Below are 17683 nucleotides of genomic sequence, written 5' to 3'. Positions count from 1 at the left end.
GACTATTTGCGACAAGAAGTTATCTTTTAGCATATTTAAGAACCTTTTACCCCTAGCTCTATCACATATTTCGCTGGCCCAATTTATGTCCGGATAATTAAAGTCCCCAATGATTAGGACCTCCCCAGTTCTGTTTCTTTCTCGATTTGCATCAAGAGTTGCGTCTCCTCAGTCATACTAATATCAGGCGGTTTATAACATATCCCTATTAAAAGCTTTTTTGTACATTTCTTTCCCATAGAAATTTCAACCCATGTCTCCAAAGTATCTCCAGTTCCCTCGTAAATAACCTTTCAGTATGGTTTTAGAAAAGGTTTAACATAAAATGAGACTGCCGCACTATGTATTTGTACTATGCAGGTGACTCACAAAGACATACATTTGAATGTCAAGTACAGATGTGAAAGAGCTCATTGCGATGAGTCATGGGTGCGAATAGCCGCAATTGTGACTATTTGCGCGCATTGCCCACACCTATGCGATCTTAAGGATCGCGGATGTGCACATCTGTGGGCACACTAATTGCAGCAAACAACCCGCATTTGCTGCACTTAGCCTGTAGGATCAGCCCTGTCACATCTGTATGTAATAATGACAGTATGAAGACCTCATTGTGCTCACAGGCCGTGCAGCAGGTTTGTGCATGATATACTCTCCCAAATTGCCTACTCAGCAATAGATTACCTCTTTGACACTATGAATATCTCCTGTCTTTGCTTTTCTTCAGCCCCTTTGTAAAGCTCCTGATGTTGCTGACGACTGGTATAGGCCATTGTCTCGTTAGTGAAGGCAATGTATGGAATCTTTTCTGTCTGCCCAGGCACTGGGTCATTGATTGATGTGGTTTCTATCACTCACTTTGTTCTTTAATATTTCACTGGTTGAATTTTGACACTTTATGATCTGTTACACATTTTTATATTGAATTGTTTTTACAATTTTAACTTAAGTTTTCCCTGTACAGACACTTTGTAATGCCATATAAATAATACCTAATAGTTTTAAATAAGCAAAGAGAAAAACAAACCATTGGGTATTCTTTATTTTTCATCTGCATCTTCTCTAATGAGTCCACATGCATGCCTGGGCAATGTGCTTGATAATGCGGATGTCCGCTTTCAGGAATTTCTTATCCACTGGTTCTCTAAGGCTAATTTGGTAAGCTTTTAATATGTGTCTTTCAAAGTTCTTTCACATATCTGAGTATATGCAGTATTCCAGGCCTGTTGCACTTATGTGTATGTTACTGTGAGCTATGTAGAGACCATACTGAAGATCTGATTAGGCTAATACATTTAAATAACACTTTTTGGGCCTCACAATCAAATAAATATTTGTACAGTCTTTATCATGGTTATTATGGCACAATAGATTTTCTAGCACCTGACATACTTGTAGAGATATGACACATGACAACTGTTAACATAATATGCAGAGTACATGGCTATGCAGAATGAAAAAAAAAAAATGCAAGGATGAAAAAAACAAATCACAAAGTCTAAAGACATGATAGAAACAAACACTATAGACAGGAAAGTGACAGCAATGAGACACAAGGTGGAGGACCCTGCCAGTAAGAGACTATATTTTGAGGTAGTGAATAATAAGAGACAATTGGAGTCATGGAACAGTAACCCTAGCACTCCAGGAGGTAATTGTGGAGGTACACTGGTTTAAATAAGAATTTACTTACCGATAATTCTATTTCTCGTAGTCCGTAGTGGATGCTGGGGACTCCGTAAGGACCATGGGGAATAGCGGCTCCGCAGGAGACTGGGCACATCTAAAGAAAGCTTTAGGACGATCTGGTGTGCACTGGCTCCTCCCCCTATGACCCTCCTCCAAGCCTCAGTTAGGATACTGTGCCCGGACGAGCGTACACAATAAGGAAGGATTTTGAATCCCGGGTAAGACTCATACCAGCCACACCAATCACACCGTACAACTTGTGATCTGAACCCAGTTAACAGCATGATAACAGAGGAGCCTCTAGAAAAGATGGCTCACTACAGCAATAACCCGATTTTTTGGTAACAATAACTATGTACCAGTATTTGCAGACAATCCGCACTTGGGATGGGCGCCCAGCATCCACTACGGACTACGAGAAATAGAATTATCGGTAAGTAAATTCTTATTTTCTCTAACGTCCTAAGTGGATGCTGGGGACTCCGTAAGGACCATTGGGGTTATACCAAAGCTCCCAAACGGGCGGGAGAGTGCGGGTGACTCTGCAGCACCAAATGAGAGAACTCCAGGTCCTCCTCAGCCAGGATATCAATTTTGTAGAATTTTACAAACGTATTTGCTCCTGACCAAGTAGCTGCTCGGCAAAGTTGTAAAGCCGAGACCCCTCGGGCAGCCGCCCAAGATGAGCCCACCTTCCTTGTGGAGTGGGCATTTACAGATTTTTGGCTGTGACAGGCCTGCCACAGAATGTGCAAGCTGAATTGTACTACAAATCCAACGAGCAATAGTCTGCTTAGAAGCAGGAGCACCCAGCTTGTTGGGTGCATACAGGATAAACAGCGAGTCAGATTTCCTGACTCCAGCCGTCCTGGAAACATATATTTTCAGGGCCCTGACAACGTCTAGCAACTTGGAGTCCTCCAAGTCCCTAGTAGCCGCAGGCACCACAAATAGGTTGGTTCAGGTGAAACGCTGAAACCACCTTAGGTAAAAACTGAGGACGAGTCCTCAATTCCGCCCTGTCCGAATGGAAAATCAGATAAGGGCTTTTTCAGGATAAAGCCGCCAATTCTGACACGCGCCTGGCCCAGGCCAGGGCCAACAGCATGACCACTTTCCATGTGAGATATTTTAACTCCACAGATTTAAGTGGTTCAAACCAATGTGACTTTTGGAACCCAAAACTACATTGAGATCCCAAAGTGCCACTGGAGGCACAAAAGGAGGCTGTATATGCAGTACCCCTTTTACAAACGTCTGAACTTCAGGGACTGAAGCTAGTTCTTTTTGGAAGAAAATTGACAGGGCCGAAATTTGAACCTTAATGGACCCCAATTTCAGGCCCATAGACACTCCTGTTTGCAGGAAATGTAGGAATCGACCCAGTTGAATTTCCTCCGTCGGGGCCTTACTGGCCTCGCACCACGCAACATATGTTCGCCAATTGCGGTGATAATGTTTTTGCGGTTACATCCTTCCTGGCTTTGATCAGGATAGGGATGACTTCATCCGGAATGCCTTTTTTTTCCTTCAGGATCCGGCGTTCAACCGCCATGCCGTCAAACGCAGCCGCGGTAAGTCTTGGAACAGACAGGGTCCTTGCTGGAGCAGGTCCCTTCTTAGAGGTAGAGGCCACGGATCCTCCGTGAGCATCTCTTGAAGTTCCGGTTACCAAGTCCTTCTTGGCCAATCCGGAGCCACGAATATAGTGCTTACTCCTCTCCATCTTATCAATCTCAGTACCTTGGGTATGAGAGGCAGAGGAGGGAACACATACCCTGACTGGTATACCCACGGTGTTACCAGAGCGTCTACAGCTATTGCCTGAGGGTCCCTGGACCTGGCGCAATACCTGTCGAGTTTTTCCCAACGATTTATAATCATGTGGAAGACTTCTGGGTGAAGTCCCCACTCTCCCGGGTGGAGGTCGTGCTGAGGAAGTCTGCTTCCCAGTTGTCCACTCCCGGAATGAATACTGCTGACAGTGCTATCACATGATTTTCCGCCCAGCGAAGAATCCTTGCAGCTTCTGCAATTGCCCTCCTGCTTCTTGTGCCACCCTGTCTGTTTACGTGGGTGACTGCCGTGATGTTGTCCGACTGGATCAACACCGGCTGACCTTGAAGCAGAGGTCTTGCTAAGCTTAGAGCATTGTAAATGTCCCTTAGCTTCAGGATATTTATGTGAAGTGATGTCTCCAGGCTTGACCATAAGACCTGGATATTCCTTCCCTGTGTGACTGCTCCCCAGCCTCGCAGGCTGGCATCCGTGGTCACCAGGACCCAGTCCTGAATGCCGAATCTGCGGCCCTCTAGAAGATGAGCACTCTGCAACCACCACAGTAGGGACACCCTTGTCCTTGGTGACAGGGTTATCCGCTGATGCATCTGAAGATGCGACCCGGACCATTTGTCCAGCAGGTCCCCACTGGAAAGTTTTTGCGTAGAATCTGCCGAATGGGATTGCTTCGTAGGAAGCCACCATTTTACCCAGAACCCTTGTGCATTGATGCACTGAGACTTGGCTCGGTTTTAGGAGGTTCCTGACTAGCTCGGATAACTCCCTGGCTTTCTCCTCCGGGAGAAACACCTTTTTCTGGACTGTGTCCAGGATCATCCCTAGGAACAGTAGACAAGTCGTCGGAACCAGCTGCGATTTTGGAATATTGAGAATCCAATCGTGCTGCCGCAACACTACCTGAGATAGTGCTACACCGACCTCCAACTGTTCCCTGGATCTTACCCTTATCAGGGAATTGTCCAAGTAAGGGATAACTAAAATTCCCTTCCTTCGAAGGAATATCATCATTTCGGCCATTACCTTGGTAAAGACACGGGGTGCCGTGGACCATCCATACGGCAGCGTCTGAACTGATAGTGACAGTTCTCTACCATAAACCTGAGGTACCCTTGGTGAGAAGGGTAAATTTTGACATGAAGGTAAGCATCCTTGATGTCCCGAGACATCATGTAGTCCCCTTCTTCCAGGTTCGCAATCACTGCTCTGAGTGACTCAATCTTGAATTTGAACCTCTGTATGTAAGTGTTCAAAGATTTTAGATTTAGAATCGGTCTCACCGAGCCGTCCGGCTTCGGTACCACAACAGTGTGGAATAATACCCCGTTCCCTGTTGCAGGAGGGGTATCTTGATTATCACCTGCTGGGAATACAGCTTGTGAATGGCTTCCAAAACTGTCTCCCTGTCAGAAGGAGACATCGGTAAAGCCGACTTTAGGAAACGGCGAGGGGGAGACGTCTCGAATTCTAATTTGTACCCCTGAGATATCACCTGAAGGATCCAGGGGTCTACTTGCGAGTGAGCCCACTGCGCGCTGAAATTCATTGAGACGGGCCCCCCACCGTGCCTGATTCTGCTTGTAAAGCCCCAGCGTATACTGAGGGCTTGGCAGAGGCGGGAGAGGGTTTCTGTTCCTGGGAACTGGCTGATTTCTGCAGCCTTTTTCCTCTCCCTCTGTCACGGGGCAGAAATGAGGAACCTTTTGCCCGCTTGTCCACGAAAAGACTGCGCCTGATAATACGGCGTCTTCTCATGTTGAGAGGCGACCTGGGGTACAAACGTGGATTTCCCAGCTGTTGCCGTGGCCACCAGGTCTGAAAGACCGACCCCAAATAACTCCTCCCCTTAATAAGGCAATACTTCCAAATGCCGTTTGGAATACGCATCACCTGACCACTGACGTGTCCATAACCCTCTACTGGTAGAAATGGACAACGCACTTAGACTTGATGCCAGTCGGCAAATATTTCGCTGTGCATCACGCATATATAGAAATGCATCTTTTAAATGCTCTATAGGCAAAAATATACTGTCCCTATCTAGGGTATCAATATTTTCAGTCAGGGAATCCGACCACGCCAACCCAGCACTGCACATCCAGGCTGAGGCGATTGCTGGTCGCAGTATAACACCAGTATGTGTGTAAATACATTTTAGGATACCCTCCTGCTTTCTATCAGCAGGATCCTTAAGGGCGGCCATCTCAGGAGAGGGTAGAGCCCTTACAAGCGTGTGAGCGCTTTATCCACCCTAGGGGGTGTTTCCCAACGCACCCTAACCTCTGGCGGGAAAGGATATAATGCCAATAACATTTTAGAAATTATCAGTTGTTATCGGGGGAAACCCACGCATCATCACACACCTCATTTAATTTCTCAGATTCAGGAAAACTACAGGTAGTTTTTCCTCACCGAACATAATACCCCTTTTTGGTGGTACTCGTATTATCAGAAATGTGTAAAACATTTTTCATTGCCTCAATCATGTAACGTGTGGCCCTACTGGAAGTCACATTTGTCTCTTCACCGTCGACACTGGAGTCAGTATCCGTGTCGGCGTCTATATCTGCCATCTGAGGTAACGGGCGCTTTAGAGCCCCTGACGGCCTATGAGACGTCTGGACAGGCACAAGCTGAGTAGCCGGCTGTCTCATGTCAACCACTGTCTTTTATACAGAGCTGACACTGTCACGTAATTTCTTCCAACAGTTCATCCACTCAGGTGTCGACCCCCTAGGGGGTGACATCACTATTACAGGCAATCTGCTCCGTCTCCACATCATTTTTCTCCTCATACATGTCGACACAAAAGTACCGACATACAGCACACACACAGGGAATGCTCTGATAGAGGACAGGACCCCACTAGCCCTTTGGGGAGACAGAGGGAGAGTTTGCCAACACACACCAGAGCGCTATATATATACAGGGATAACCTTATATAAGTGTTTTTCCCCTTATAGCTGCTGTATAGTTAATACTGTGCCTAATTAGTGCCCCCCTCTCTTTTTTAACCCTTTCTGTAGTGTAGTGACTGCAGGGGAGAGCCAGGGAGCTTCCCTCCAACGGAGCTGTGAGGGAAAATGGCGCCAGTGTGCTGAGGAGATAGGCTCCGCCCCCTTATCGGCGGCCTTATCTCCCGTTTTTCTATGTATTCTGGCAGGGGTTAAATGCATCCATATAGCCCAGGAGCTATATGTGATGCATTTTTTTGCCATCCAAGGTGTTTTTATTGCGTCTCAGGGCGCCCCCCCCCCCAGCGCCCTGCACCCTCAGTGACCGGAGTGTGAAGTGTGCTGAGAGCAATGGCGCACACCTGCAGTGCTGTGCGCTACCTTGTTGAAGACAGGACGTCTTCTGCCGCCGATTTTCCGGACCTCTTCTGCCTTCTGGCTCTGTAAGGGGGCCGGCGGCGCGGCTCTGGGACCCATCCAAGCTGGGCCTGTGATCGTCCCTCTGGAGCTAATGTCCAGTAGCCTAAGAAGCCCAATCCACTCTGCACGCAGGTGAGTTCGCTTCTTCTCCCCTTAGTCCCTCGATGCAGTGAGCCTGTTGCCAGCAGGTCTCACTGAAAATAAAAAACCTAAACTAAAACTTTCACTAAGAAGCTCAGGAGAGCCCCTAGTGTGCACCCTTCTCGTTCGGGCACAAAGATCTAACTGAGGCTTGGAGGAGGGTCATAGGGGGAGGAGCCAGTGCACACCAGATAGTCCTAAAGCTTTCTTTAGATGTGCCCAGTCTCCTGCGGAGCCGCTATTCCCCATGGTCCTTACGGAGTCCCCAGCATCCACTTAGGACGTTAGAGAAAAGTGGTGATAGGTTTGGTGAAAGAAGGCAATTATAATGGGGCTGGGGGGTGTAAAATGGGGAAAAGGTAGTGCCAGATTAAGGGCCACATGAGCCTAAAACTGGAAATTACATTAATGGCTTAACCTGAGAAGAGAAGGAAGTGCGACCAGTACCATGTGGTTGTGTATACAGCCCCTACACCAGAGGTCCTCAAACGTGGTCTTCAAGGCACCCCACCGGTCCAGATTTTAAGTTTATCCATGCTTGGCCACAGGTGACTTAATTAGCAACTCAAACAATTTTATATAACCATCTGTGCGCAGCCATGGATATACCTAAACCTGGACTGTTGGGGTGCCTTGAGGACCGAGTTTGAGCACCTCTGCTTATACTATCAGCACCAATGCTCCCTAAATATGTTAACTTTAAAAAATTGGATCATTATGTCTGGGAAATAAAATTACAATTCTAATACTTATAATTTATGGCTGGCCGTGTGGCCAACTGTTTGCAGGGCTATGATCATGACCATAGACATGCGGGGGGACGCCCAGCACAGGACTATCCTGCCCCGCATGTCACTGCCGCCCCCCCCCGCAGAAGTGCAAAAGCATCGCACAGCACTTTAGGAGTAGCTCCCGGCCAGCGCAGCTTTAGTTTGCTGACCGGGAGCTACTCATCGCTCCCCGGCTCGCTTCCCCGCACGGTCCGGCCATGCCTACGTTGGGCGGACCGTGCCCACTAAACGGCGGCAAAACACCGCCGTTCAGCCCCCCTGCCCAGTGACCGTATCTGCCTGTCAATCAGGCAGAGGCGATTGTAGTGCAGCGACGGCCTTCTGGCAGTTCTGACCCGATCGCACCGCTGCGATAAACTGCAGCATGCGATCGGGTCAGAATGACCCATTTAGTCTGGTCTTGGGTACAGGGGAGGAGATGAAGATGGCAAGGGGGAGAGACGAGGCAGGTGCATGAGGTGGAGGGTTACACTGTAAGGAGAGTGTTAGGAGGTGGTCTTCCTGTAGTAGTAGCGTCAGGTGGATGTCCCCATCTTTACATACTGTATAACCCTGAATCCTAATGCTTGTAACAATAGGAATTTAATTACCTACTGGTAAATCGTTTTCTTGTAGTCCGTAGAGGATGCTGGGGTCCTTTATTAGTACCATCGGGTATAGACAGGTCCACCAGGAGCCATTGGCAAAGAATTTAACAGTGTGGGCTGGCTCCTCCCTCTATGCCCCTCCTACCAGACTCAGTCTAGAAACTGTGCCCGAGGAGACGACATACTTCGAGAGAAGAAAATAGTGACGAGATTCATACCAGCTCACACAACAAGGCAAATCCGGCCAACAGGCCGGAAAACTCAGCAACAGCTGAACCAGTACTGAAACAGGAACGAACACAGGACTTACCTAGGAACCAGGTAGTACTGAACCAAATAACCACTGCAGGATAAAGAAACGCTGGGCGGGCGCCCAGCATCCTCTACGGACTACGAGAAAAGGATTTACAGATAGGTAATTAAAATCCTATTTTCTCTTACGTCCTAGAGGATGCTGGGGTCCATATTAGTAACATGGGGATGTACCAAAGCTCCCAGAACGGGAGGGAGAGCGCGGAGGCTCCTGCAGAACAGCTTGACCAAACTTGAGGTTATCAGAGGCCAAAGTATCGAACTTGTAAAACTTAGCAAACGTGTTCGAACCAGACCAAGTAGCTGCTCGGCAAAGCTGTAAGGCTGAGACACCCCGGGCAGCCGCCCAGGAAGAACCCACTTACGAGTAGAGTGGGCCTTGCCGATTTCGGACACGGCAATCCTGCTGTAGAATAGGCATGCTGGATGGTGAACCTGATCCAGTGAGAAATTGACTGCTTAGAAGCAGGACATCCAATTTTCTTGGGATCATAGAGGACAAACAGAGAATCAGATTTCCTGAGACGAGCAGTCCTCTTCACATAAATCTTCAAAGTCCTCACAACATCCTAGGCCTTTGAAGCAATTGAGTCAGTAGCTACTGGCACCACAATAGGTTGGTTGATATGAAAAGCTGACACAACCTTAGGGAGGAACTGTGGACGAGTCCTGAGTTCCGCCCTATCTTCATGGAAGACCAGATAGGGACTTTTACAGGACAAAGCCCCCAATTCCGACACACGTCGAGCAGAAGCCAAGGCCAACAAAGTTACCGCCTTCCACGTGAGAAACTTGATTTCAGCCTCCTGTAGAGGCTCAATTCCGATTGCAGCAACTGCAACACCACATCAAGATCCCATGGTGCAGTTGGTGCCACAAAAGGGGGCTGGATGTGCAGAACCCTTTTCAAAAAGGTCTGAACCTCAGGGAGGACAGCCAATTGTTTCTGGAAGAAAATGAATAAGGCTGAAATCTGGACCTTGATGTAGCCCAATCTCAGGTCCAAATCCACACCTGCTTGCAGAAAAAGGAGAAATCGTCCAAGTTGAAACTCCACCGCAGGAAACTTCTTGGATTCACACCAAGACACATACTTTTTTCAAATGCGATGGTAATGTTTAGACGTTACCCCCTTCCTAGCCTGTATCAGGGTAGGAATAACCTCGCACGGAATACCCTTTCCGAGCTAAGATCTGGCGCTCAACTGCCATGCCGTCAAACATAGCCGTGGTAAGTCTTGATAAGCGAACGGCCCCTGTAGTAGAAGATCCTCCCGAAGAGGCAGCTTGCAGCAAGAGATCCAGTAGATCCGCGTACCAAGCCCTCCTTGGCCAGTCCGGAGCAATGAGGATTGCCAGAACCTTTGTTCTTTTTACAAGCTGTAGATCTCTTGGAATGAGAGGAAGTGGAGGGAACATATACATTGACGAGAACACCCACTGTGTTACCAGTGCGTCCACTGCCACTGCTTGTGGGTCTCTCGACCTGAAACAGTACCTCCGCAGCTTCTTGTTGAGGCGGGAAGCCATCATGTCTATGTGAGGAACCCTCCAACCAACCGGTTACCTCCTCGAACACCTCACATCACTACAGCGTGCCTTTCTGTCCAGAGGAGGATTCTTGTCACCTTTGACATTGCAGCCCTGCTCTTCGTTCCGCCTTGTCGGTTTATGTAGGCCACTGTGGTCACATTGTCCGACTGCACCTGAACAGCCCGATCCTGTAGGTGTGCCACTTGAAGAAGGCCGTTGTATAAGGCTCTTAGCTCAAGGATGTTTATCGGAAGAAGGGGTTCCTGACTTGACCACCTTCCTTGGAAGGTTTCCCCTTGAGCGACTGCTCCCCAACCTCTTAGACTTGCATCCGTGGTTAGAAGGATCCAGTCCTGAACTCCGAACCTTCGGGCCTCCAGAAGGTTAGGTAGTTGCAGCCACCAGAGGAGCAAAATCCTTGCTTTCGGCGACAGGCGTATCCTCTGGTGCACATGTAGGTGATATCCCGACCACTGGTCCAAGAGATCCAGTTGAAAAGACCGAGGATGAAACCTTCCATACTGCAGAGCCTCGTAGGAGGCAACCATCTTCCCCAGAAGGCGGATGCACTGATAAACCGATACCTGGGCCGGCTTCAAGACATCCCGGACTATTGTCTGAATCACCAACGCTTTCTCCACCGGTAGAAACACCCTCTGCAGCGCCGTGTCGAGGATCATCCCCAGGAAAGACAGCCTCCTTATCGGCTCCAGATGAGACTTTGGAAGTTTCAGGATCCAACCGTGCTCCTTGAGCAGATGTGTCGTGAGAGCAATGGATCTTAACAACTTCTTTCTGGACGATGCCTTGATCAGCAGGTCGTCCAGATACGGAATTATGTTTACCCCCTGCTTGCGGAGAACAATCATCTCTGTCATTACCTTGGTGAAGATCCTCGGTGCTGTGGAGAGACCGAATGGCAGTGCCTGAAACTGATAGATCATTAACACCTGAGGTAAGCCTGATAAAATGACCAAATGAGAATGTGGAGGTACGCATCTTTGATGTCCAGGGACACCAGGAACTGCCCCTCCGTCAGTCCTGAGATAACCACTCGCAGAGACTCCATTTTGAATTTGAAGTCCCTGAGATAAGGGTTGAATGATTTAAAGTTCAGAATTGGCCTGACCGAACCATCCGGCTTCGGTACCACAAAAAGGTTCGAATAGTAGCCTTTGTTCAACTGATGAGGTGGAACTGGAACAATGACCTCCGACAATAGCGATTTTCGGATAGCATCCAGTAAAACAGTTCTGTCTGCCGGCAAGCCTGATTTGAAGAATCGGTGAGGTGGGAGAGGTTGAAACTCCAGCCTGTAACCCTGGGACACGGTTTCCTGTATCCAGGGATTCAGACCGAACGACACCCAGATGTGGCTGAAATGCCGGATTCTCGTTCCCACCTGACCTACTTCCAAGCTATGCGGTCCACCGTCATGCTGAGGACTTTGAAGCACCAGAAGCAGGCTTTTGGTCCTGGGAACCTGCGGGAGCATGCTTTTTGGATTTGGCACGACCACTTCTAAAGAAGGTGTGAGAGGGCTTATTCTTTCTAGTTCTAGTGGGCCGAAAGGACTGTGACGTGTTGGGAAATAAAGGCTTCTTCGTAGCCGGTGCAGCTGAGGGGAGAAAAGGAGACTTACCCGCTGTAGCTGTGGCAATCCACGCATCCAGCGCCTCCCCAAACAGAGCCTGACCTGTATAGGGTAGGCTCTCCACACTTTTCCTGTATTCCGCGTCCGCAGACCATTGGCGTAGCCAGAGATCCCTGCAAGCCGAGACTGACATGGAGGAGATCCCCGCAGCCATGGAACCCAGATCCTTCATGGATTCCACCAGAAACCCTGCAGAATCCTGTATGTTACATAAAAACAAATCAACGTCACCTTTATCCATCGTAATCAAGTCCTCTTGCAGAGTGATTGACCACTTTGCTATTGCTTTTGAAATCCATGCACAGGCAATAGTAGGCCGCAGTATTGCCCCTGAAGCCGTGTATATGGATTTGAGCGTAGCATCCACCTTGCGATCCGCCGGGTCTTTCAACGGGACAGGCAAAACCACTTGTTTTGACAGCCTGGAAACAGAGGCATCAACAGAGGTATTTTTTCCTATCGTCCTCCGGGAAGGGAAAAGCAACCAGAACCCTTTTAAGGATCTGGAATTTTTTCTCTTCCTTTTCAAAAATGGCATTTAATTTCTTAGAAGCTGGGAAGGTGAGAGGGGCTTTCTTACTGTCTGTGAAAAAAGCCTCCTCAACCTGCTCAGGAGGTGGGGTGTCAAAAATATTTAACACATCCCGCATGGCCTCAATCATCAACTGCACCCCCTTAGCAAGTGATGCCGTCCCCCTTGACACATCCCCATCACCGTCTGCTGTGTCAGAATCGGTATCCGTGTCATCCTGCGTAATTTGGGCAAGAGCACATTTGTGAGAATGTACCGCAGGGGGCCCCGGGTGAGCAGTATCGGACCATACTGCCATAGAGGACTGCAATACCTGAGTTGCATGTTCAGTCCTTGCAACCCTTTCAGAAATCTGAGAAATAGCCCACCTAAGAGAGGCTAACCACTCCGGTTCCCTAGCCGGGATCTGCGCTACAACAGTGCAATCCTGATTACCTGGGGTGGGATTTTCCTGAGAAGATATATCCTCTGCAGCATATGAGACAGAGTCTCTAAACTTGGTTGGTTGCACACCTCAAACACACACAGGGTACAGGGCAGACAGAGTTTTCCTCCCAAGAATGGCAGAGACACAGAGATTGGAGCCAACCCACACACAGCGCTATACAGGTATAGGGAGACCCTTAACCAGCACCGACTGTGTCCCTTAATAGGTGACACAGACTATACACAGCCTCCCACCCCCTTCTACAACCACCTGGTACCGTACAGATAGCTGGAGGTGCTCTGGAGGGACTGCTCTTCACAGGCAGCGTGTCTGCAGGCAGGAAAATGGTGCTGAACGCTGCTGGGTCCGCTCTGAGAAGCTCCGCTCCCTTAATCGCGCTGTCTTCCAAGATTTATACTGGCCTGAGGATTTTGTGCTGGCTGAGATCCAAGGCCCCTGACAGGCTTTCTGGTCAGTGTGGGGTTAAGGCGCTGGCTCAGGGCACCCCTCACAGCGCCTCACCATGTACCGCTGAGCCTCTGGAGCACAGTCAGTACTGTGCTCTCTACCCTGTAGCCGCCATCTTCACATCGGCTCACCGCTTGTCAGGGAGTCGATGACTCACTCGCCACACTTCAACTCTGCAAGGGGGTGGCGGCATGCTGCTGGAGTGAGCGTTCCCCTGCGGCGGGGAGCGATCTATCCCCTCTGGAGCTCAGTGTCCGGTCAGCGGAGACAGGGCGGACACTGATCCCCCCCTCAATGCAGTGAGGCTGTTGCCAGCAGCCGCCCTGTAAAATAACAAACTCTAAAAAAAAAACCTTTTACTAAAGAAACTCTGTAGAGCTTCCCTAGCTGTGACCGGCTCCTCCGGGCACATTTTCTAAACTGAGTCTGGTAGGAGGGGCATAGAGGGAGGAACCAGCCCACACTGTTAAACTCTTAAAGTGCCAATGGCTCTTTGTGGACCCGTCTATACCCCATGGTACTAATATGGACCCCAGCATCCTCTAGATTCTAGAACGTAAGAGAAAAGCAGTTTAGCTATTCGTTCACACTGCCTGCAGCCAATACACTTTCATTATGTATATGGACAACAGACATTGGCCCTCATTCCGAGTCGTTCACTCTGTATTTTTCTTCGCATCGCAGCGTTTTTCTGCTTAGTACGCATGCGCAATGTTCGCACTGCGACTGCGCCAAGTAATTTTGCTATGAAGATAGTATTTTTACTCACGGCTTTTTCTTCGCTCCGGCGATCGTAGTGTGATTGACAGGAAATGGGTGTTACTGGGCGGAAACACGGAGTTATATGGGCGTGTGGATAAAAACGCTACCGTTTCCGGAAAAAACGCGGGAGTGGCTGGAGAAACGGAGGAGTGTCTGGGCGAAAGCTGGGTGTGTTTGTGACGTCAAACCAGGAACGACAAGCACTGAACTGATCGCAGATGCCGAGTAAGGTTGAAGCTACTCAGAAACTGCTAAGTAGTTTGTAATCGCAATATTGCGAATACATCGTTCGCAATTTTAAGAAGCTAAGATTCACTCCCAGTAGGCGGCGGCTTAGCGTGTGTAACTCGGCTAAAATCGCCTTGCGAGCGAACAACTCGGAATGAGGGCCATTGTGTGATCAATGAGTTGCATCAACCCTAATCAAAGTGTATTGTACAGACAGGCTATGTTACATTAATGATATATAATCCATTTTTTTCTTTCTTAGAAACATCTGTGCAGTGAATTGAGTCTAAAAACACATCAAGTGACTCACATGAAATTTTACATTGTTATATTAATTATAGGGTGAACTAAATGGACACAAAGGCCTTGTCCCTTCTAACTTTCTGGAAGAAGTGCCTGATGATGTTGAAGTTTACCTCTCTGATGCCCCATCTCGATACCCTCCAGATACCCCAATGCGAGCAAAGGTTAAAAGGGTAAGCTGCTGTACTATGTATTTCTCCAGTTACCTCATTATTCATGTTTGGTATTTGTTCCTAAGTGTTTCTCAGCTAAGGAATGAAATCTACAGAGTCCATGTGCTCAATCTTGTTGTTTATTTTGACCAACATTGGTTTCTAACGATTCATACAGTAGGTTCTGACAGCAGCAAAAGAACCATTTGGTCTATCTAGTCCTATTTCTGTGCCTACATTTTTTTTTTCCTTTTATGGACTGAACACGTTATAAATCCATTCAACAATTATTGTATATGCGTAAATACCACTATAAGCAGCGTACATGATAATGGCTGCACGGTGGTAAAATGGTTAGCTTTGCTGCCCCACAACACTGGAGTTACGGATTTGACTCTAACCACAGATCAATCGGGGTGGAGTTTGTATGTTGTCATGGGTTTCTCTGGGTATTCAAGTTCCCTCCTACGCGGCAAAAACATACTGTTAACTGGCTTATGACAAATATGAAGGGAATATAGACTAAAAGCTCTGCTGGAGTAGGGATTGATGTGAATGGCCAAATGTTTTTTTTCCCCCAAAATATATTTATTGAGGTTCAGAAAATACAATAAGCAATAGCAGACAAAGATGTAGGGTCCACCTGTACATAGAAACACAATGATTCATAGGTCAAATATAAAATGATCGGAGTCCAGCATTAAACCTCACTTTTTCCATTTTCTAGTTTAGAGTATCAAAATACATATGACAGAATTATAAACATCAAAGAAAAATGAGTCTACCAAAACATCAATCGTATATCTAATGTAGAAACACAAACAAAAAATAGTATAACATACTAATGCGTCCACCTCGGTGGGGAGCGCTAAACTAAAAATAGTAAACTAACATAAAAAAAAATAGTAATAATACCTGCCGAGGCTAGGGGACTGTCGACCCATCCACGGAGACATCGTCAGAGCAAAAGAAGATATGTAGATGATAGAGATCCAAAAAGGGGGAGCAGAAGGGGGAAGATAAAAGACCCAGAAAGCCAATATATGTGTCCGAAATTAGAGCTATAGAGAGAAGAGAAGAATAGGATGGACGGAGAGGGAGGAGGAGTAAGCAGTCATGGGAGGGAGATAGGAGGATCGGAGATCCACTGCTGAAGTATGGCCTTTCTACCTACCGCCGAAAGAATTACAACCAATTTCGCATCCTGGGAGGGAAGGTCGTGTTGATCAAGAACATGTCCAAAGAGAGCCCAAGAGGCAGTGCATTGAAAGCGCAAGCCCAACTCGGAGGTATCATAGATTTGTAGCTCAGCCCAGAATGTTTGGATAAAGGGACAATGCCAAAAGCAATGCAGAAGATCAGCCACCGGTGCAGAGCATTTTATACATTTCGCCGAGTCGGACAAACCCATCAAATGACTCCTCTTTGGAGAGATATAGGCTCTATGTAAAATCTTATAGGTCATTTCTTGGTATAAACTAGCCGGGATAAGTTTAAGGGAAGCCGTAAAACTATCCATCACAGCGTCGGGGGACATAGAAGGGATTTGGGAGGACCATTTCTGTACTTGAGCTAAGTCAGTGGTGGGTATATGTTCTGTGCGTATGCAGGAATATATAGTTGAAATGGAACCAGTCCCAGAGCGCAGAAGTGTGTCTAGGGAATTTACAAAGTCTGATGCACTAAGATGGGAGAGGACTGATTGTACTGACTGTCTATGTTTGATGAAGCCCATCTGTGCAAGCGATATAATACGGGAAAGACAGAGTTGTAATCTATTGGCCATCAATTTCGTGAGAATCTTAAAATCCTGATTGAGGAGGGATATCGGCCTGTAAGATCCCGGTAGGGAAGGGTCTTTGCCAGGTTTCGGTATAACTATTATCGTGGCCTCATTGAACCTGATTGGGGTCTGTTTGGAGGTAAGAATATGATTGTAGAGAGACGTAAGAGTGGGAGCTAGCTCATCACGTAGCATCTTATAGAACTCACCACCAAACCCATCGGGGCCAGGGCTTTTATTGTTCGGCAGGGTTTTAATAACGTCAATGACCTCCTCGACCGTAATCGGATTGTCTAGAGAATCTCTCTCCTCCTGAGTCAGAGCGGGGAGAGCAGCATCCTCCAGAAAGGAGTGATTGGCGTCTGAGTCATCAGGACCTTTGGCATATAAAGATTGGTAAATTCAGTGCAGATAAGTTCAGGGTCGGTAATCAGTGTGCCTGAGTTATTGATTGCATTTACCCATGTATGAAATTTAGGACCCTTGATCAAATTGGCCAATAATTTGCCTGACTTATTGCCCTATCTGTGGAATTTGTTTCGTTGATTGTCGTAGGACAATTGGGCCCGTTCTGTGAGGAATGTATTGTAAATGAGTTTGGCCGAAAGATAAGCCTCTCTATGGGCAGGGGTATCGTGTTGGGTGTACCTTCGATATGCGGAGGTAAGAGTAGCACTTAAAGTTTGTAATTGGGAAGAAAACTTTTTCCGTTTAGCGTGAGTGTAGGACATAATGTGTCCTCTAAGGACAGCCTTGGGCGCTCCCCAAAAGATTGGCGAGTCTGAATCCTGGACGTCATTGTCTAGATTGTAATTGAGCCAGGACTGTTTAAGGTGTAGAAGAAAGTCAGTGGAGTGGCGTAGATAGGTCATTCCGAGTTCGCACGCAAGCTGCTTTTAGCAGCTTTACACACGCTAAGCCGCCGCCTACTGGGAGTGAATCTTAGCTTCTTAAAATTGCGAACGAAAGATTCTTTAAATTGCGACCACACACCTCTTAGCAGTTTCTGAGTAGCTCCAGACTTACTCGGCATCTGCGATCAGTTCAGTGCTTGTCGTTCCTGGTTTGACGTCACAAACACACCCAGCGTTCGCCCAGACACTCCTCCGTTTCTCCAGCCACTCCCGCGTTTTTCCCAGAAACGGTAGCGT

At 47.7% G+C, this 17683-nt stretch overlaps 1 protein-coding gene across 26 annotated transcripts in view; it reads left to right on the top strand.

The window, feature by feature from the left end:
- Positions 1-17683, top strand: part of RIMBP2 (RIMS binding protein 2) — a 1046283-nt gene that overhangs the window by 997961 nt on the left and 30639 nt on the right. For 25 of the 26 annotated variants that reach the window (XM_063964621.1, XM_063964623.1, XM_063964618.1 and 22 more), the window contains one exon: positions 14636-14770. In XM_063964621.1, coding sequence (XP_063820691.1) covers positions 14636-14770 — 135 coding nt within the window. Of the gene's footprint in view, positions 1-14635; positions 14771-17683 lie in introns of those variants that run through there. The other variant, XM_063964628.1, reaches the window with a different exon arrangement.

The sequence above is a fragment of the Pseudophryne corroboree genome, chromosome 1, assembly GCF_028390025.1.
Source record: "Pseudophryne corroboree isolate aPseCor3 chromosome 1, aPseCor3.hap2, whole genome shotgun sequence".
In the NCBI taxonomy this organism is placed as follows: domain Eukaryota; kingdom Metazoa; phylum Chordata; class Amphibia; order Anura; family Myobatrachidae; genus Pseudophryne; species Pseudophryne corroboree.
The sequence above is the reverse complement of the archived record's forward strand: the minus strand, read 5'-3'. Positions and strand labels throughout refer to the sequence as shown.